This window comes from Paracoccidioides lutzii, assembly GCF_000150705.2.
Source record: "Paracoccidioides lutzii Pb01 unplaced genomic scaffold supercont2.49, whole genome shotgun sequence".
Classification (NCBI taxonomy): Eukaryota; Fungi; Ascomycota; class Eurotiomycetes; order Onygenales; family Ajellomycetaceae; genus Paracoccidioides; species Paracoccidioides lutzii.
The window spans coordinates 52,261-73,248 of record NW_015440995.1 but is presented as its reverse complement, the minus strand read 5'-3'; the positions used below and the strand labels follow the sequence as shown (position 1 = coordinate 73,248).

General features: G+C 46.9%; 4 protein-coding genes across 4 annotated transcripts; 2 read left to right on the top strand and 2 right to left on the bottom strand.

Annotated features, from left to right (window-relative positions):
* Positions 1 to 334: 334 nt before the first annotated feature.
* On the bottom strand, positions 335 to 5,851 carry PAAG_08849 (phospholipase D1; the record flags this gene model as incomplete). Its single annotated transcript, XM_002789200.2, has 1 exon — positions 335 to 5,851. One exon carries the CDS (start codon positions 5,849 to 5,851, stop codon positions 335 to 337), a length of 5,517 nt encoding a protein of 1,838 aa, XP_002789246.2.
* A 1,109-nt stretch (positions 5,852 to 6,960) lies between these two features.
* On the top strand, positions 6,961 to 8,243 carry PAAG_08848 (hypothetical protein; the record flags this gene model as incomplete). The annotated part of the gene is made up of 2 exons (XM_002789199.1): positions 6,961 to 7,348; positions 7,528 to 8,243. 2 exons carry the CDS (start codon positions 6,961 to 6,963, stop codon positions 8,241 to 8,243), a joined length of 1,104 nt encoding a protein of 367 aa, XP_002789245.1.
* Positions 8,244 to 8,926: 683 nt separating this feature from the next.
* PAAG_08847 (60S ribosomal protein L28) lies at positions 8,927 to 13,396 on the bottom strand (the record flags this gene model as incomplete). The annotated part of the gene is made up of 11 exons (XM_015846650.1): positions 8,927 to 9,145; positions 9,395 to 9,593; positions 9,776 to 9,866; positions 10,145 to 10,841; positions 10,930 to 11,100; positions 11,175 to 11,852; positions 11,916 to 12,575; positions 12,634 to 12,797; positions 12,860 to 12,950; positions 13,193 to 13,197; positions 13,258 to 13,396. The coding sequence occupies 11 exons, from the start codon at positions 13,394 to 13,396 to the stop codon at positions 8,927 to 8,929; spliced, it is 3,114 nt and encodes a 1,037-aa protein (XP_015701447.1).
* A 2,859-nt stretch (positions 13,397 to 16,255) lies between these two features.
* Positions 16,256 to 18,881, top strand: PAAG_08845 (hypothetical protein; the record flags this gene model as incomplete). Its single annotated transcript, XM_015846649.1, has 4 exons — positions 16,256 to 16,362; positions 16,512 to 17,313; positions 17,417 to 17,536; positions 17,619 to 18,881. 4 exons carry the CDS (start codon positions 16,256 to 16,258, stop codon positions 18,879 to 18,881), a joined length of 2,292 nt encoding a protein of 763 aa, XP_015701446.1.
* Between the last annotated feature and the right edge of the window lie 2,107 nt (positions 18,882 to 20,988).

The following is a 20,988-nucleotide window of genomic DNA, read 5'->3' as shown; positions in this document are numbered from 1 at the left end:
GCGTCTGATTGCTAAACAAAGAAAAAAGAAGAAAAGAAAAGAAAAGAGAGAAAGAGAGAGAGAGGAGCGGAGGGGTGAATAAAATTAGAAACCATAGTTATAAAAAGCAGAAATAACTGTTTGTTTTCCAAGAAGCTGTAACCGCAGATGTCATCCAGGAATGTGGGAGGTGTGTAGTCCAGTTATTAATTGCTTCAAGTGGCATCAGTCGTTAGCATCAAAAGATATAAATATCACAACTAAGGGAAATAGGTAGAAAACTCACTATATTTCCAAAGGCGATATCTGGTCCAACGTGTATAGCCAGTTTCCTCCTTGTTCTTCTCGCTCCAACCTATACGCCATAACCAGAAGTTAGTTTGCCACGTTTTGCCCAAAATCTGCAATGCGCTCGCTGTTTTTGGATCCTCAAGAATGCTACTAACCATTCGTACGGCCAAACTATAAGGTGACCTTGGACCGAATTCATCAACTCCTCCGCTTCAGCTTTCGATATAATATCATCAGAAGCGTGAAACTCTCGTCGCGAACTGCGGGTGGTGGCTCTGCGTCTCCGCCTCTGGAGCTGTGTGGCATTTGGTTGCAGGCTCCCATCAGCAGGTTTCTGTGGACTTTTCTCCGTTTCGGGGATCGATTGAACAGTGCCGTCGACGTTATAGCTGGAATTCGTCGACTTCGTCTCCGTGGCCTTCAAGGGATCCTTTTCTCCCATGGATATACCGGTTTCCTGCTGGGACAGTTCCAGCTGTTCCCTTTCTATTTGCGCCTTATTTGCTTCTGAGGCCCAATGTTTCAACTCTGCTTGCGCGGTAGCTTCGTTGCTCACTGTACCAGTGATTTTCTCCTTTAAGCCATCTCCCACCTTGCCAAGGGTACTACCGGCCACGCCGCTGTTGCCAGGGGGGCCACTTTGTGCGGTAGCCTCTGGATGAGTTTTGACATTCTTGTAATATTGGCTGTTCTGCATATCAGCAAAACGTTCCGCATAGGCCGTATATTCTTTATATTCTTTCCATGTCTTAACCTCGTTGTCAGGCATGCAGCGAAATACGCTTCGATACAGTTTCGTGTTGTTTTCTGCTATTGTTTGCCAGATATCCAAATAAAAGGTATCGCTTAGAGGATCCCTCATGCAGTCCTTGTCAACAATGGGGCGATTGATGTCAGATGATAGTGGATGAGTATCTCCGGAATAATCTTGGGCATCATGCTGTGAGTGATGATCAACGTTGGTAGGAAAGTCGTGAGGCGCCGGCTGAGTAGTTGGCCTGGAACTAGAGACACTTCGGCCGAAGCTGTTTGCTGTGGGTGGAGGGACGTCTTCGCTTTTGTTTTGTTCTCCTCCAATTTGAGATGGAGACACCTTGCGCAGTTTAGATTTGCCCCTTCCCGGTTTCCCGTCTACAGACGAACCTTGAGCGAGGACTTCCACGCGATCGTCCACCATGAAAGAATCACGGCCGTCGCCCTGTCCAGCCTCCTGAATGAGTTTCATCTGGTCAACTCCAAGGCCTTCCAAATCCTTTTTATGATCTTCATTCCTCATTATTCTCGAGTCCTCAGTGAGCTTTTTGTTGGACTTGAGGTTGGGATTGTTAGCCTGTTCCCAATCAACATCATGGTTGAAACTGTGCAGTTCCTCCGACCTGGCGAGGAATTCGTCTTGGATCCGGTGTCTTCTCTCCAAAAGTTCCCTCTCGTCTCGTTTTTCGGTCGCTTCATCATAACCATGATCCAGCATCTCGTCACTGTAGTTATGGGGGATGTTCGGTTCGGCCTGCCCATTCGACTTGGCCATTTCGTTGTCGAGCTCTACCGCTTGCTCCATAATTTCGTCAACGTCGATGCCAATGTGTTCTCTCATTAGCCGCATACGAAGTGTGTGAGAAAAGCGGCCAACAAGGTACGGCTTCCCGCCCATCGTAGACCATAACAGATCTGTATCACGAACGATTGCAGCGCACTCGGAGTCTCTCGACCCAAGCATAGAACGTTCGTTTATATTTGCGGAGCCGATTATGGCGACTCGATCATCAACAACCATACACTTGGCGTGAATGTACAACTGCTCCGTGACTAGAAGTTTCCGAGGGCCAATTTTTCCCCATGACCTTAGACTGAAGAATTGGATGTAGTCCTCAGGTTCGATGCCAGCGGCTCGAAGCCGTCCGAATATGGATGTCTCTCCGCGACAGATGCTCCGATATTGACATTGCATGATTAAACGAACACTAGTGCCCCCTTCCGTATCAACCTGGTTTTGGAAGCCGGGCATAAGTGGTATCAATATCACAGCCCGCCAATCCTCATCGTTTCTTGCAGCTCGGATTATCCGTTCTACGAGGGCATCTCCAATCCGATTTTCAATCTTCTTCCCTTCTATTTCACAGCTAGTCACGAAAAACTGGTTTTCGATATAGACGAAATGATCTGATAGCTCAATCATCTTGAGATATGCGTTCATGATACTGTGTTCAGTCACGTCAGACGTTCCAGTTGACCATGTACTGCTCGACCGCAAGATCTGAACTTCACAAGTGCCATCGAGCCCAAGTGATTCCAAGTCCGCAGGATTAAAGTCAGGTGGGGGGAGTAAGAATGGGGTTGGCCGTGTAGGTTTTCTTTGTCGTAGAATGTAATTCCACCGCTGAACAAAGTGCCTGGTGAGATCACGGGCAGGTTGTCCTACTATATGCATGGAAATATCATGCCATGGCATTCTAGGAACAACCTCGCGGTCATACATTTCTTCATATGGTTTATCAAGATCGTAGAAATCCTGAATTCTCGGGTTTGAATAATCTTTCCCTGGCCAGAGTTGACAATGATCTGCATCCTTGGGCACATCAGTGAGTTCAAACCCTGTTAATTTATCATCTGTAACGAGATGCTGTGGGGTATCCCATCTTCCAAAGCAGAGATCAATGCCTCCGATAAATGCAAGGGTATGGTCAACAAGACACAATTTCTCGTGGTGGGCCCAGAAAAACGTGTTTTGTCTAAATTGATTTGGAGATCTTTGCACGAAGATATTTGGATGTAAATCCAGCAACGAAAATTTCGAGTACTCCGAGTCGATCGGGATAGCAGAGTTGATATTTCGATACATGATCACAAAAACTTTGACACCCTCCTGCGCTTTCCTTTGAAGGAGTCGGTCCAGTCTCCATTTCTGGCTGATAGCTGCTGGTCGTCGCATGTAGAGTTCGGGACTCAGCCACCAGTCATGAATATAGATGACATCCTTAGCCTGGTTTATGGCTCTAGATACAACCCACATATAGTCACGTCCATCAACTAGCCATTGAGCAAAACAGTTTTGACGTACAGGGGCGAAGCTATCGAATCGGTTAGGTTTAGACCAAGGCGTGTTGTCCACCATAAATCGAATTGAATCCTCAAACTGATGTAGCTGACGCTCATTTCGAGCTAGTAGTCTCAGCTTACGCTCAGAGTTCTGAAGCTTTAGAGTATGGTGCTGCGGATGCGCCGCCGACTCTTTTGCGGATTGGGCCAACTGTTTCGGTTTTTGGTCACGTAACCGTACCTTCTGGGGTTGAATTTGGAAGAAAGGGTCCACCAAAAACACATCGTAAATGTTCATTCCTTCAGGCGAATCAACACAAACGACGTAGCTATGACGGACTAAAAACCACTTTGGCGAATGACGCGATTTAATCATGGATGGGTTCAAAGCTCTCCGGAAGTCGAGCCCTTTAGATGACTGAATAACCAGGAACCCTTCCTTGCCATGGTAACTCCCTTCTGCTGCCAGCCGGACGCCTAATGCTGAAAGTTCCAAAAACTTGCAAAGACGGTTGCTGTCAGGACGGAAGATAAGAAATCGAATCATTTGCTGGAGATATATCTCGAGCTTTTTCCGTTGCCGTTCGGGATACGATTCCCTTTTAACTGCTCCACCTCCAATGGACGCTGGGCGCACGACACCCGGTTCCAAAGCCCCTGAAGCACCACTTTCTGCTGGGGCAGTCAAGCTTGACTGCCTCCGGGAAATACCGAATGATGAGCGGCGTTTCTTTTTCTTGTGTGCTCTTTCGTTGCCGCTGGTACCTTCAGCTGCAGTTTCATCGCCTACGTCATCAGCCTCCTCTTCTCCTTCGCTCTCCAAATCTCGAACACCCCGGAGATAAGGGAAGGCACTTCTTGGGAAATGGGGAAGTGGATGTGTTGTGTCATGGGCCTTGAGCTGGATATACCTCTGGGTCCCGATCTGGAGTTTGTATTTTATATGGAGGTTCGCGAAATCCCTAAGAGTTCTGTGGATTACCCACTTCATTCTGGTCATTCCGCTGCCATACTCAAGTTCTATTCGAAAGACCAAATGACGATCATTAGAGTGGGGGTCGAACTTGCTGTCGGTGATATGAACCTTCAGTTGCTCAAGGAGGATAGGAATGCGTCTGCTTCCATGCTCGTCCCTTTGGAACATACTCGCCAGCAAAAGAGCAGCAGGAATTCCGGAAGCAAGTTCAGCCAATAACTCTGCAGACTTTACGTGATCCACAGTGGTTTCAACTTTTTTGCGCTGACCGATCATTTTCAGCCCAGCTTTGATCTGTCGCCATTTCTGGGCACTGAGGCTGGTGCCACGTTCTCCCTTGTGTCTTCTCCAACTCGCAGCAATGCCATCAGGATTATCTGATTGGCCGCCAAACCCTGCTAACCGTCGAAAATTGCTATGCCTTTTCTCGTCTTGAGAACCTCGGCCTTCTGGTCGACTGGGGCCACTGTAGCTCAAACCGCGAGCGCTCTGCAGCCATCCATTTCGTCTCCTCCACATATTATCGCGTTTTAACCTTTCTCGTCCTTCATCTTCGGAAAACCCCTCGCGGACCTGAGGAGGAACGGCATTTGTATCGGCCCTACGAGAGAAATGGCCCCCACGAAAACTGTCACCGGGGGTGAAGGAACCCCTGGATGGGAACTGTGGTCGAATACTTGATTTGGGAGTGCTAGGAGCGGTACGAGATCCTGTAGCAGGGGGTCTTCTGATTTTCCTCTTCTTTTTCCTGATACCGGCTGCTTGTTCCCCAGAGCTAGATTCAGCATCAGCATCCATTTCACTTCCTTCCTCCTCAAGTGTATTCGGGAAATGGAATTCCCCTCTTTCAGACCTCGGACTAGCGGTGCCGCCTAATGGCCTGGGCTCCATTGGCTCGTCTCCGATTGTCATGCCACTTGCAGTACGATTATGCGTCGGGAAGGAAGGAGAAGCAGCAAATGCCTTTAACTTGGAGAAGAGGGATGAGTGCAACCGACGGTCCTTTGACAAAAGGTCTCCATCTTCTGGGCCTATCGAGGACGCTTGGGAATGTGGTACCCCATCGCCTTCCCCTTGCTCCTCCCCTTCATCTTCATTACCGGAAGCTGTTCTGGCAAACTGTACGCTTCGGCGTCCCTGCGGAGTTGAGAACCCTGGCGCCTTCTTCTGCTTTGTTTTAGAAGATCTACCCGACGGATTCCTCGACGGGACAGGTGAGGGCTTAGGCTGAATGACAGTATCTCCTTGGCGATCCTGAATGTGACTTTCAGCAGCATTTTCGATATTACGTTCAGAAGGTGTTGACCGGGAAGGCTCGAATGCCGGTCCCAAAACCACAGGTTTCCTGCGAATAACATATGCGCCGTTTGACCCATTCAGATCGCTCCTCGTAGGGGCGCTGGAGCTCGATTCTCGCTGTTCATCATTTGGGGGTTGAGGCAAGCTAACAACTTTGGGGGAAGAGCCATCGGGGACAGTTAGTTTTAATTTTTCAGGAATATTTGATCGTCGTAGAGATGAGGTTCGCGGAGGTTCTTCAGACATTGACGGAGTTGAGCTTTCTCCCATTATGGCGAACCCTTTTGCAATAAAAAATCAATGGTCAATGTCAGGGGGGGCTCTAGAGGAACGGAGATCATAGAGTGAAAAAGGGAGAAATAAAGGAGCCACGTACTAGCGGAGTGGAAACACGGGAAGGGATAAGGACAGCTTGGCTTATAAGACTGTCATTATGCTCTGAGATGGAAAAGCTCAAAATCTGCAGCAAGGCGGCAGCAGAATTTCTAGAGACAGAGAGCTGTTTCGGGGTGTGGTTCAGACGCGGTGAATGTTTCCTCAGAGTTTCCAAGGTTGGGATAAACCTGGAGAGGTTGAACACCGACGGTGGATACGGGGGAGGCTTAACCCTGCTTAGCTAAGGCACACTTTTTAGCTTAACTAGACAACTAACTAATTAGCTAGTGAACGGTTAGACATGCTATTAGTTACCTGGCAAATAAGGCCCCGATTGCCAGCAGACAAAGATACTGGACAATAAGGACGAGCTCAAACCCATAGGAGCCACCTAACATCCCGAATATAACTAACTACATAACTAGTTAATTAGTTAACTCATAGTTAGCAGTTAAAATGTGGACGTGGGAGCTGCTGGAGAAGGGAGTGGAAATAGGTCATTGCGCAGCTCGATCACTCCTTCAGATATATGAGCCAATTATTACAACGCACTCTTTACCCTAGATCGACGCTTGTTCCCATGGAACCGTAAATATGTAAATACAACTAACTTGCGCGGTATGTTGTATTGTCACCGTATGCCAACTTTATTTGTGTATTTAAAATGGTCTCGTGACCTCCTACTAACCTCGGACATTCAAACACCGCGGAAGCTTCACCGAGAAAAGAAATCCAACTGCGGCAGACTGGCGTGTATTTTTATTTAATTTTAATATAAAACACAAGATATCTCGCGGTGAGAGTGGTTTTTCTCCTTTTTGTGGTGGATATGAATGACTATGATCATCCTTATCATACTCTAATTAACAGTTTTGTTCATCTAGAACAACCCCCCCACCCTCCATATCAAGAGAACTTTTAAAACACTCTGCGTCCTTTCTTCTTTATCGTAGAGGTCTTACTTAGGTAGAACCGTGCCCAATTGACTCCCAAAAGCCTTAAATATGGCATCACCAATTGATCCCCTGGTGAAGACGTATCCCATGCCTTCCCCAAAAGTGTCCAAAAAGGTCTTCCCCGTCTCCAGCATTCTTTGCGATGTCTATGGCCTTGACGAACTACCCTCACAGGCAACGGAGGTCTCCTGTCTCTACCTCCTGCATCCACGGTTAAGTACCGCAGACCGCATGGAGGGAATCGCCGGGTTTGCTATTACGGATTGGAACAATCGACTACGTGCGGGCCGGGTACCTTCCAGTCAGAAGAATAAGGGGTTAATTGCCGTTGCCTTTGACCAGCGGAACCATGGCTCCAGGCTTGTCGATAAGCTATCGAATGAGGCGTGGAGACAGGGGAATCCTAGACACGCGCAGGATATGTTTGCTACATTTCGTAAGGCTCTCTTTCTTCCATCCCAGTAGTTCAGTTGATTTTGTCCTTTGCATGTGGGAATCTACACAAAAGTTAAAACCAGACTGAGATGCCATATGCGCCGTCGCTCTCCCCCCCCCCTCCGGGGTCTCCACAATTGACCTTTTTCTCAACCAAGACCCACTAACACAGAAACACAGAGGGAACCGCCCGGGATGTCTCTCTCCTCATAGATTTTATGGGCGCCTACGTCTTCCCCGATTCCTCACGTAAAATCACCACAAACCTCGCCCTAGGCGTCTCCCTGGGCGGCCACGCAACATGGAGCTGCCTCCTGCACGAGCCCCGCATCACCAGCGCCGTCATCATAATCGGCTGCCCGGATTACATGAATCTAATGACTGAACGTGCCAAACTCTCCAAGCTATCCACCTGGAAAGACTCCACGCCGCCAGGTTCGCAATTCCTCGGCTCGGACTCCTTCCCTCAAGCGCTTATTGATGCAATTAGGAGATACGACCCCGCCGGATTGTTCCTCGGCCATGTGAGCCAGCCCTCCGCCGCCGGGATCCTGCGTAGTGGCACCCTTCCTGAACCCACGGAGGCAGAAAAAAGAGTCCTCTGCCCGCTCTTGAAGAAGTGTCTACAAGGGAAAAGAATCCTGCTGATATCTGGGGGGAAGGATAAGTTGGTGCCGTATGCAAGGGGGGAGCCGTTCCTGACATGGTTGAAAAAGGCGATTTCGCCGGGTGGCTGGTGCGCAGATGGCGCTGTGACGTTGGAAGATCTGCTTGATGAGGAGGCGGGGCATGAGGTTACGCCGGTGATGATCGAGCAGTCGATTCGGTTTATTGGGGACAGTCTGGCGGCGGGTCTGGAGAATACGCACCCTAAGGTTCGCACTTCGAAGATCTAGGGGATGTGTGTTAGAGCCAGGGGGGTTGATATTTGCTTGCCTCGTTTTTTAGTATGTGATATACATTGGTCTTAGCATGGGTGTTGTTGGCATTCGGAGAAGTCTCTGTGTATACCTGTAAATAAGGCAGCAGGGAACTGTCCACGGAAATATGGACAGGGTAGAACCTTGATAGATAATTAGATTGGGAAATTTCTTAATTAGAAATCAGGTGAATATTCAGCCATCTCCACTATCACTTGAACCAACTTCCTTCAGCATAGCGTAGGCAAAGACGCAAGATAGAACTTCAAGGCAATGTATTTGAGATCGTTAATAAAAAAGGAGTAAAAGGAAAAGAGGTTTGTTTAAGGTTTGCAGATGCAACATGATGGAACGAACCCCAATGCTCCAGCCCAGTATATTCCCACACTGGCATGTAGCAAATAAAAGAAACACTGGCAATGTTTTCTTTCCCGGGAGAGGGATCCACAGCACAATTTCGGTATATATCTTCCTTTTTCCCTATGAGATAGATCATCGAGCCAGCACCGCCAAAGCACTGGGTCTTGACAAAAAAAAGAGAAAGAAGATACATGCATGCGATTAAAGTTTCCCTTAACACCCATTATATTTTTTGCATCCAAACCAAAAACAAAATCATGTTGAATACACGGAAACAGCACATCGTTCATCAATTACATTTATGCGACAAGCTCAACAGCGCCACCAGCATCCTTGATCTTCCGCTCAGCCTCCTTGCTGAAATACCGCGCTCGAACAACGACGGGGATCTCTGGGAGTCTACCCTTGCCAAGCACTTTGGAGTAGCCGAGAGGGAGGAGGTCGAGGACGGGGACGGTACCGGTCTTCTTGTTGTTCACGTATGCGTCGCGGGTTTCAGCGGGGACGAGGGACCATAGCTATATTATCCGCAAAAAGTGTTCAATCAGCCTTTTGTCATTTCTTACTCCAATTGCATCTCCAATTCCGATATTTATTTGCTTCATCCGAATCCTATTCCGTATAATTTTTCTATTCCACTTATTCGCATCCATATAATTCATATTCCCATCCAATTCTTCTTCGTTTCCACCGATCTTCTCTTCTCCGACCCTACCATTCCCCCCCCCAACAAAAGAAAAAGACATAGGAAATTCCAAATAACGTACCTTGTCAAGATTTATTACAGGCTTCCAGAACTGGTTCTGCGTCTTGTGGAAGTATCTCATGCCGACCTTTCCGAAATAACCGGGATGATACTTGTCGAGATTGGTTCGGTGGTGGTGTTGACCACCGGCCATACCGCGACCACCGGGATGCTTGCGGTGCTTGCCAACGCGACCGTAACCGGCCGAAACATGACCGCGGCTAGAGAAATCCCAAAATAAAAAAAAAAAAAAAGGAGGCACAATATTAGCGATCAGAAATGAATGAGTTCTAATAGGATAAATTGGTAATCGTTGATGTCGTCCAAGTCATCCTCAACTCCATCGACCTCGTTCTGGCAGATGGAGAATGCGGGGCTGGGTGGAAAACAAGAAAAAACTCACCTCTTTCTTGTCTTCGAAAGTCGGGTAGGCATCTCGTCGGTGCTGGATTCGACAAGACTGAGGATTAGTTGGGCGTTGAGATGCGATTCGACTGCGGTTGTTGTTAGTCTCAAGTCGCTCTTCTCGGACGGGTCTTCGATGTCTCGCTTAACTAATACTTGTGTGTCTGCTTGTCGACATCTTGCTTGTTTGGGAAATATTAGGGCCAGCCCTGATTTGCTTGGCGCATTGCAGAAACGGTAATGATCACGTGATTTATATCAGATAAAACTATATGATGTGACTGCTTCACAAAATATACATTTATCATACTTCAAGAATTTCCCATACCTCCCCCCGTCGTAGTTGTATCTACGGCTCGCTTCCTACGAAAGAATGCGGAAATATCCCCAATCGTCCTCTCAATCGGCTGCTCAGATGCCGCTGCCACCAGATTCTGTCGAATCCAGTTAGGCAGTTTATTCTGTATACGAGGGATCCCATATCGCCTATCCATCATGATAATCGCAGCGTAATCATTCCGATGTCTGATCGCCCGTCCAATACACTGATTCACAGTCCTCATGCATGAATTCTCATAAAATTCCCTCCCTGCAGCTTTGGCCGTCAATTTCCGGCTTTCCTCCGACATCCCCTGGCCCCCCCCCTGCTCGTATGTTTTGTGCTCAACGTGCTGGATTTTCGCTTGCCATACCGCGCTGCGGAGGTTGGGGAACGGTAATCCGACCACAATCACACCTCTGCCAAGCCTGTCGGAGAAATTGATTCCTTCAGATAACTTCCCGCCCATGACTGAAAGAAGTAGCGCACCGCCACCAGATCCGGCACTAATTGCGTTGGAATACCCTTGGAGTAGCTCATCGGTATTTGTAGCTTTGTCTTGAGACTCATGAAACAGCATTTTTGATTTCTGGATGGAATCAAGCACGCTCAACTGGCTGTTCGGGAGGAGCTTCTTCCATATCGTCAATACTTGATTGAGATAATCGTAACTTGGGAAGAAAACTACGAGGCCATCTGGAATAACGCGACATAATGCTGCAATGGTTCTACCAAGGCCCATTATCTGTATAGAGTTAGTCATTGATACATAGCTTGTTGCGGGCATGATAAGGTAGGATAAGAGGCCTAAGACAATTCTCTCTGCAACTTACCAGGCTTTCATCGTTTCGTTTCGCATAAGTAAAATCAAACTCTGTATTGAACGCCCCCTTTGTCACAGGCATTGCTGTTAGATTGTCTGACGGTATGACGTGACCATAGCTATAAGTTCTGAGTCGCTCGGAACTCAAATACGGGAACAAATGGTCTGCGTAATCTTCCATCTGCAGAACAAGAAATGGGATCAGTTAGGTATATATGTAGCTTGACAGATGGACCAAAAATAAACTTGGCATACCGGCGACATTGTACCTCCCGCAAGAATCACAGCTCTTGCATCCTCCACGATTTCCCGGAAGTGGTTAGTAGGATCCAATAGTATATATTTCATGAGCACATCATTTTGGGTATTTTCAAAGAACAATTTCCCCTCCGAAGACGGGTTCATCAGTGAAAGCAGGAAGCTTTGTACCTGAAATAAAACAGGGGTTGAGGATCGTTGTGCATTCTTACTTTCCCCTAAGCCTTGCGACTCCGTTGATGAATGTTCAATGAAACCATCAACTTTCCTTGCCAGTTTACTCTTATGAAGATACCGTGAGAGCTTGTGCGGGTTGATTTGGTCAACCCCTTTCCCTGACATGATGTCAGATGGGCGTAAGACACCTTCAGCAGGCCGATTTCGTTCCAAAACCGTTTTCAGGTGTTCGGAAATAGAGTTCACGAGCCGAATGACCTGCGTGACATACACCCTATTGCTCCCATTTAGACGGGTTTTGTACTTCCGGGCGTACGTGGTGAGCTGGTACAGAGCTAATTTGAGCTGTGACAGCGACACAGAAACAGAATGTATGTTAGAAATGGCGTCCATGAGATTGTGAGCTTCGTCAATAATTACAACATGATGTTTGAGAGAGATGTTCAATGCTTCTCGTGCAGACCTTTGGAGGAGAAGAGGATATGGTAAAGTAATGATCTAAACAAACCTATTAGCTATATTGAGAATATAATGATTTTCCGCACGCAACAACACACTTACCTCGCTATACTTAACTATGGACCGGGAGGCGTAGTAGGGACACACACCTATTTTAGACCCTATCTTACCGATATCCTCGATATCCAGCACTTTGGCTAGAGTATGGTCGCGAAAATCATTGACAAGCACTTCATTCTCTTTGTTGGGTACAAATGAGCATTTATGCTCAGCTGGTGTTTCCGGGCGTTGGATCTCCAAACATCTTTCGTTTATAGCTGTTGGGTTACCAAGAGCTCGCACTTTTGGATTGATACAAAGTGTATTTCTAGACCCGAGGGAGAGATGCTTCAGAGTCTCTTCTAAGCTACCAATCCCGTTCGACACAGCATCTGCAGCAGCTTTATCGTCATCAACTTCGGGAGGTATACTTGGAGGTAAATTTACTCGCCGGAGCTCATGGGCGAATTGGGTCAGTTGAGAGTGTGTCCTTGAGCAGTAGAAAACCTGAACTTCGTCTTCTTGCTCAATGTCAACATTCGTATCAACAGGACCACCTTTTAGCTTCTCAAGCAAAGCCAGCGTATCCACAGAGAAAATGCCATCATTTTTCGTCATTGAACTTGTAGCAACTCGTTCATCATCGTCACTATAGTAACCTTCCAGCTCAAACTGACTCTCATCGTGGTCTTGTTTAGAACCAGCATCTTCCGCATTCAATCTCTATGGCAAATAGTGTTAGCAGGAGCCATCCCCGAGATTCTTTAAATTGCAGTCATACCCTTCTTTTATTAGGAAGGTTACCATCCTCACATTTCTTTCGTTGACGCTCTTCCTCCGCACGCACTTTCGCCAAGCGGTCTTCCCATTGCTTTCTTTTCTCCCTTGCAGACCTTGCTTTTTCTCGCCGTGAATGTTCCAGAATCCATTCCGGCTCCCCGTCAGCTACAGCATAGAACATTAGATTCAATTCAAATTCCAGCGCGTGTTAATATGGGAGCACTAACAGAGCGACTGGTCAATGGTATTGAGAAAGATCTCGCGCTTATGATCGCGAAGCCATGATAAAGAGCCACATATTAAGCTGAGCGATTTGCCCTACGTAATCGTGCACTGTGTTAGAGACTGTAATACGCAATCTCCATGTGGAGGTTTGCTGTTGTTTTTTATGCAAGATCGCTTCAAGACTCTTCTTCAAGCAGCGCTTTGTTAAAAAGAAAAAGAAGAGCATTTAGAGACAAAGCATATGCAACAAGCTCATATTGAAGTTAATTAAAGTCAATTGCATCTTCGTTGAAATCATAGACAAGCTATGACCTCATAAATGAACTTATACATACAGTTCCTAAGGACCTTTGTTAGATCAATAATTCAACTTTTAAATTTGTATGGGATGCCACTTTACCTGTGGGCGACTCGAAAATTCCAACCTTGCCCTCTTCAATACATTCATACAATGCTTGCATAAACTGAAGCTGTATATCATACGGCGTGAATGGATGGTGGAAGGCTTTTTCAGATGAGGTCTTTTTGGCCACGGCCATGGCTGACAGCTAGAGATTTATTTCAGCGATGTGCTGATATATAGTTAGTTAATACTAGTTAGGTATCTGGCATTTGGCATCGAAATGGCAGAGGAATAATAAGCCAGCATAACCATCATTGTTACAAAGTCATAGTCTGTTATGTCTCGCAGAGTCCGGAGCGTTGAGATATTTTAGGGTCTTAAAATTGTTTCCGTTCCTTCGACTAGGATTGATTGTGCCAAGACCTCGCCATCCAACATCTTGTAAAATTATACGAAAACAACGCAGATCTATATGATCAGTCACCCCATTATTCGCCTCGCCCTCAGTTTATTATTGTATTTCGGTTACCCTCCATGACCTATAAAACGTGAGGTAATGTCTGCTTCCAAAAAATCAGGGGCACGCGTTTCTCACCACAAAATCTGCAAGATCTACTATTTCTCGAGGCTAAACATGTATGAACAACTTTACAACAACAACAGAAAAGGAAAGGAAAGGGGAAACCCCCATAGGTATGTATTACTCAATATATCCAGCATCAATTGCCTTCGTTGCCCTCGCCCTCATTTACAATCGTCGAGTTGAAAGCCCGGAAGCCCAGAGAAACAGTTCTTACTTTGCATGCTTCCATTACCATTATAAAACCCTTTTCCGAGGCAATAGTGGCTGTAATCCAGTATTGGCGGAGATCACGGGTAAACACCTCCTTACATATATAACAAGGACCAGACGCAGGACAAGCACAAATGCATCAAGCTGGCGGCTAGTATCTTATGATTCCTTGCTCAAGATAATTCCAGGGAATCCATGTTGCTGGTCTCTAGTTACGTACCGAAGCTCCCAATTAGGGATGTCCTCTGTGCATGAGGCTCTGAGATTGTCAGCATTGGGTTCCGAGGCAGACAAAACTGAATATCTCTCTCGGCTGAAGATGTGAAATTGGTCGCTTCGTCCTCCCTCATGCACCTTATACTCTCTCACTTTGCTTTCAAACAATGCTTCGCCCATAACCCAGCAATTCACAATGCCCAAAAGCACCATTGGCTCCTGTACCGCCACAGCTGCACAAACTTTGTATGCTTTGGTATATGCAGTGTAGTGGTCTGGGACGTCACTCCCGATGGCCTTTTCTGTTCTGGAGCTTTGATGGAAAAGACAAAAGTGGCTTTGGAAGGCTTTCGACTGAGAGGATGGCACGCATCGGTCTGTGGTGGCATTGTGCAGGGTTAGAAGGTGACTATTTTTGATGCAGCGTTGTAAACGAGGCAATCGAATTCAACAGTGCTAAATTAGGGAACAGACGCTTTCTCTCTCGTATCTCCTGCTGTTGCCTCAGAACTACGAACGTGGATGTATGAGAAATATGGGAGACGATTTTGACTAACCTATCCAAAGAGATGGACGCTGATCCACAGGCCCCTGTATTAGCAATCATACGAAGAGAACAGTCACGGGCAAAGTGCACTATGAACTATTATTATATTGTGCTGGTTCAGCCCGAGCAACCTGAATCAGGGAAGCGAGCCAATTCCAGCGGTTCCTAATTATTGCTTGAGTGTTCCCAGGCATTCTGGGGCGCTGACAAGCTGCTGGAAAATGCGCAGCCACAGGAACAAAGCTCAGCAGCCACAGAGAGACAAGCTACGCTACGCACGGAGTAGGACTGACAAGGCTAGCAACAGGATCTGACCCCGGTATGTAACTAGTTACAGAGCCTAGCGAAAATGACCATGGAAGGAGAAGCACCTTGGAACAAATTAGACTCATGGACAGGGTGGCAGTGGTAACTACTAACCACAGTTGATCTCTGCTGTGGCTGTATTTGAAGCAGCCTGAACGCCAACATATGACGATATGGTGACATGAGAATATCCAAACCCCGGCGCTGTTAACTTGTTATTCTTCAAGTGCCAATTCACTGTTGCTGTTGATGATGATGATGATGTTGTTGTTGTTAGTATATATAATAACTATTTGATAAAAGATAGATAACTAATCTAGAAGCGCTGTCTGAGCTGCTGAACAGACTTTTCTTTAAGGTTTATAAATTAATTAAAACATAATACATAAAAAACAAACAAAAAAACGAACTTGGGGTGGATACTCTGCCTCCTCAAGCGGAATCCCCACCCCTCCCTAACCTTGGTCAGACGCTGAACAGACGCCAACTCGGAAGATTCTTTTTAAATGAATTATCCATGAATTATTGCCAATAGATCCTGCACGCCTCTGACTGGTCCCACATGCAGCAAGGAGCTGACCGCGAAATATATTTATATTTTATCGAGTTCACAATTCAACAGCAGCCGACATAACAAACCGGTGGGCATCTGACTGTATGGACACTCTTATCCCCTATTGCTATTATTATCACTATTTCAAACTCTTGTTTTTGTTTTCTCTCTGATTATCCCAAACTATTTGCCTCATTTAAGGCACGGTTTCGGCGTGTTAGTTAGCGGGTCGAACGCGGCTTACCAACATCCGCCAATTTCTTTAATCGCTTTAATATAGTTATCTTCCCCTGGTCAAAACACTACCCCACTACCACCACCACCATCACATCCACTACAACGATCACCGACTGAACAGTCCGAGACTCGTGAACCCAAGGCTCACTGGGCTCAATACAGCGGTGTCCACTCCTCGATGACAGATTCACACTGCATATAAACCTCAAATTAGCTGATCTCACGCGGTCAGAGCATCCTCTCCAAACTCCCAAATATCCCCAGCAACAACCCAGCCGGTAACTAGCCAGTTCCCTGCTGGACCTTGGCAGCCAGACTTGGGTGCAGGAAATAAAGAGGTTTTTTTTTTTTTCTATTATTATTAATTTTTATTCTTAAGCTGTCCCTCCCTCCCTTTGACGCCATGCCTATTCACCACCAGTCTTCCAATCCTCGTATGGGCGCAACTTTTTACCCAGGGCATGTTGATGCTTTCCAAATGCCTGAAGTCATCTCCCCGGCACCGCAAAGGTAACTTGAGAACAATAAAAATAAAATAAAAAACCGAGAAGAAGTGTGAAAAATTATGAATGAGAAAGAAACCCCTTCCCTCCATAATTTCCCCCGACTTTTTTCTTCGTCTCCTTTAGGTACTATTCTGACTCGGCCTGTCTTCCCAGGGTTATGCCAGACGTCCCCGAAAACATGCAGGATAACCTTGCCCATCTCGAACAAGAAGCCTACGGTCCAGGAAGCATGGCAAGCCAACGTAGCCAATTCGGCCAGTATGATTACGAGCAACCACAACCACAACCACAACAACAACTGGCGCCACAACAGCAACAACAATTCCCAAGTCGAACATCGTCGATCGCCGCTCAACAGAACTATCCACAGAATGACCAAGCGTACTCAGACCCCTATAGCCAGCAGGCCTACAAGCAGCACACGCAATCCACCACCGAGACTCCTAATTTCTCCCCCTTCCCCGTCCTACGAGATCCCCCTCCCAACGTCCCTCCAACCGATGAGCAACGAGAAGCAAATCTGGAAAGTGGGCGCGTCGCTGTCCTGAGCTCCAATGATCCGGAAATGCAGCTGGCCTGGGCCCAGGACGCTCTCTCCTACGTCGAAGTCGCCATGCAAAACGAAATCCGCATGGCTGTCATCCAACCCCCGCGACCGCAAACGCCGCAGGTGGAGCATCAGGTGAAAACAGACGCGATCAATGTCGTATCCTTCCTGGCTGACCAAGGCCACCCCAGAGCCCTGTTTATCAAAGCGATGTGGCTCGAGTTTGGCAAATTTGGTTTCCGCGTGGATAAGAAAGAGGCTTTCCTATGCTATTCACAAGCGGCGGAGAAGGGACATGCACGGGCAGAATACCGAATAGGTATGCAGTTCGAGAATTCCGGCGAACCACACAAGGCGATTAAACATTATGAACGAGGAGTCGCGCTTGGAGATTCCGCTTCGAACTATGTAAGTACGAACTATATTTGCAGGAGGAGGGAAGGCGCGGAAAGTTTAACAATATGAGGAAGTACTTCATTTCTAACAAACATAATCCGTTTTTAAAATATAGAGACTTGGGATGATGATCCTCTTGGGTCAACATGGTCAGCACCAAGACTTTGCCGCCGGACTGGATCATATTCGATATGCTGCGCAGACGTGCGACGAAAATGCCCCACAGGGAGCATATGTAAGGCCTACGCTTTTATGAAAATACTCCTCTTCAGTGCCACGCTAATTAAATACTCTCTGATCTTTGTTTTCTTGTACAGGTATATGGAATGCTATTAGCGCGTGAACTTCCCCAAGTCGCTCTTCCCGATGAATATCTTCCTATTGACCTGGAAGCCGCCCGGATGAATATCGAGAAGGCGGCGTACCATGGTTTTGCTAAGGCACAGGTGAAAATGGGAGCTGCCTATGAGCTCTGTCAGCTTGGCTGTGATTTTAACCCTGCTTTATCTCTGCATTATAATGCGCTTGCTGCACGACAGGGTGAACCTGAAGCTGAAATGGCGATCAGCAAATGGTTCCTATGCGGTCATGAGGGGCTCTTCGAGAAAAATGACGAGATGGCATATACCTACGCAAAACGGGCTGCTCAGAGTGGCCTTGGCACCGCAGAATTCGCTATGGGCTATTTTCACGAGATTGGAATATACGTTCCCGTAAACATCACGGAGGCACGGGCGTGGTATGCAAAGGCTGCAGCCAAGGGTAACAAGGATGCCAGCTCCCGGATCGACAGCATATCGCGATCCAAGACTCTGTCGAGAAAGGATCATGAGCGCGTCGCCATTGCACGTATCAAATCGCAATATGCCTCCCATGGTCGGGCTCAGCGCTACCAAGAACTCCAGAGCGTGCAGCCTATTCAACAACAAGATACCATTGAGATGCCAGACCCATCACGCATGACCATTTCCAGCAAGGACACCATGCACCAGCGCCCCATGTCTGCAGCTCCATATCCTGACGGACCTAATTCCAGCTACGGCAGCCCATCAAACCAATACAAAAGTCCAAACATGCGCCCCAGCTCGTTCGGAAGCAATCCCAACATCCGCTCCCATTCCGCAAACCCCATTCAGAACCGCATAACCTCTGGCGACGGACCGCCACCGCCACATCACCAACAACCACAGCAAGGAGCCTATAGACCGCAAGCCACTACTCCAAAACTGGACATCGGCTTCTCTGCGCCGCCAGACCCATCCGGTGCGGACCGACGGAGACACCCGCAACGTCCAGATGCCAATGCCCACAATGGTGCTACACACCCCCACCGACATCAAGGCCCTCGTGGGAACAACCGCGTGGCTTCGTCTCCAATCCCGTCGTCCGGTCAGTATCCGCCCCGCGGCGAATCGAGGCCGCAACAGACTTCCGCTGCGCCGGCTTCGTCGGCTGGACGGCCCGGTCAGCAGGGGCCAGCGGGGCAGAAGCCTGTTTCTGGATTGCCAGGTAAGGGACCGAAGACGTTTGAAGAGATGGGAGTGCCGCAGGGGAAGGGTGATAGTGACTGTGTAAGTTGATACTCCCTTTATTTTGTCGCTCTCGTTTTAAGTTGTATGTTTCTTCTGGCTGACAAATTCTATTTCGCTTTCCCGCAGATCGTGATGTGATACCCACCTTTCCCATTTTACTTTAAACTTATTATTTATGGCCGTTTTCTGATTTCTCTCTACTTTGTAAATTTTTTTTTTTTTTTTTGGTTTTTTTATATTTGCCGATATATTTTGCCGTTCTCGCATTAATTATTCTTCCTACCCATTTTCCTCTTTTAGAGCCGGCACAGCGATATGGAGTTTTTTTCTGTTTTTTCTGCTTCCCTTTTTCTTACTTTGGTTCCCACTTTTCGACAAGTCCGTTCTCCAATCACAACCTATTTTAATTCGGGTATTTTGTTTCAAAAAAAAAATATTCCGTGCATATCTCTTCTTTTCCATTTAAGATAACGGGGGGTGGATTCCGCTCCCCTTATCGGCATGCGTAGGCTGTCCACCTCCCTTCCAAGCGCTCCACAATCACATCAGGTCATAGGGTAATGGCCTAGCTATTTATCCGTTTTGAATATTATAGCACTCTTCCTCTATTTTTCCCACGTTCCACTGCCCACTTTAGTACATAACGCCAAACTCTTCAAGTTCTGGCTTCTCATGCTCTCTCCCCTTTCCCTTTTAAAAAGACTGGTTTTTGTTTCTCTTTTGGCTTTTGTTTAAACTTTTCCCGGCCTTTGGTTCTATCAATTTCTCATTTCCTCATGCCGCCTGCCGTCTCTATAGAATCCTTCTTTGGACAGAAGAGTGAAGAGGTGGAGAACAACAGAAATATTGTTTTCTTTTCCATATGGAAGTTTACATCAGATGTATATGGCCACACGTCACAACGGAGCTGTGAATTGGGTTGGCTTTTCGTTGAAATGCGGTTGGCGCATAGACAGACCCTCTTCATTTGTCTTTTTATATTTTTCTTAATACTCGGGTGCTTGTTTCCATCTCGAATGGTTCTTTCCACTCTTTTTCGCATTCTGGTTCAATATTTCTCGTTTCAATTACTATATCAACCCATGCTTCATTCTGGGCTTCTTTTTGCCTCGTTCATTTTTCCTTCTATAACGGCAATGTGTCAAAAGAAGCAAAAATACAACCCTAATTTCTTCTCTTCCATCTTTACCTATGCGTGCGTACGTAAATATGTCTTCATTTGCCATTTACCCATATATACCCCATATATACCCCATATATATCCTTATATATCCTCCGGATACACCTGGTGTATGTGTGTATGGTTCTCAACAACATCCATAGGGGCTCTGTCCAGTTGCAGCTAGCTTCAGCCACGTGATCGAGCTGTAAATCTACCTCCTCCGCAAACCAAACCCCCTCCCCCCTTTTGTCCCCCTGGACGGTTCCTCTGCGGGGAAGTGAAGAGTCTTTCCTGTGTCTCTTCGCATCTTTCTCCCTCTTCACTCGCTTTGCATCTCATGCTCCTCCCTGAATTATATATGCTGAGCATCTAGACGGGCGCGTTTTCTCCAATCTTCCTACCATTTCGAATACGGGCTGTACAGAGCACCTAAGTACCCACCCCTGTCCCGTTTTCCATTTCTCTGGTCTCGCTTTTGCGGTTCAACTGCCCCCCGGGGATGATTACTACATGCCTTTATATATGCCTAGTGTCTTCCCAGGTGCTAACGTTTATCCCAACAAAACAGATAGACAGCTCTCTCTGTCTTTCAGGTAGATCATGGCACCACGTAAAGAGAAAGGTGATAAGGATGGCAGAGAGAAAGGGGTGGATGGTAAGTTATACCTACCTATGATTACTGTAATCTCATTCCTCAGTTTGCTACCGCACATCTCGATACGTTTCCTCTCCTAATATCTTTCTCTTCTCTTCACCAAATTACACTATCACTAAATTTTGACTCTCCGGAAGCTAACCGCTGACTTTAGGAGCAACGATGATTCTGGAATACCTTTGTGAGTTCTCGGCTTGCTTTCACTCGGATTGCGGAACTAAATATTAGGATTGGCATTGGTACTGGGGATGCGTAGGCCAGCAGAAGTACGTTTTGCCCTGTCTCCCTGTTCTAGCTAGGGGAAGAAAATAAGATCAAATACTGACAATGAGGAATAG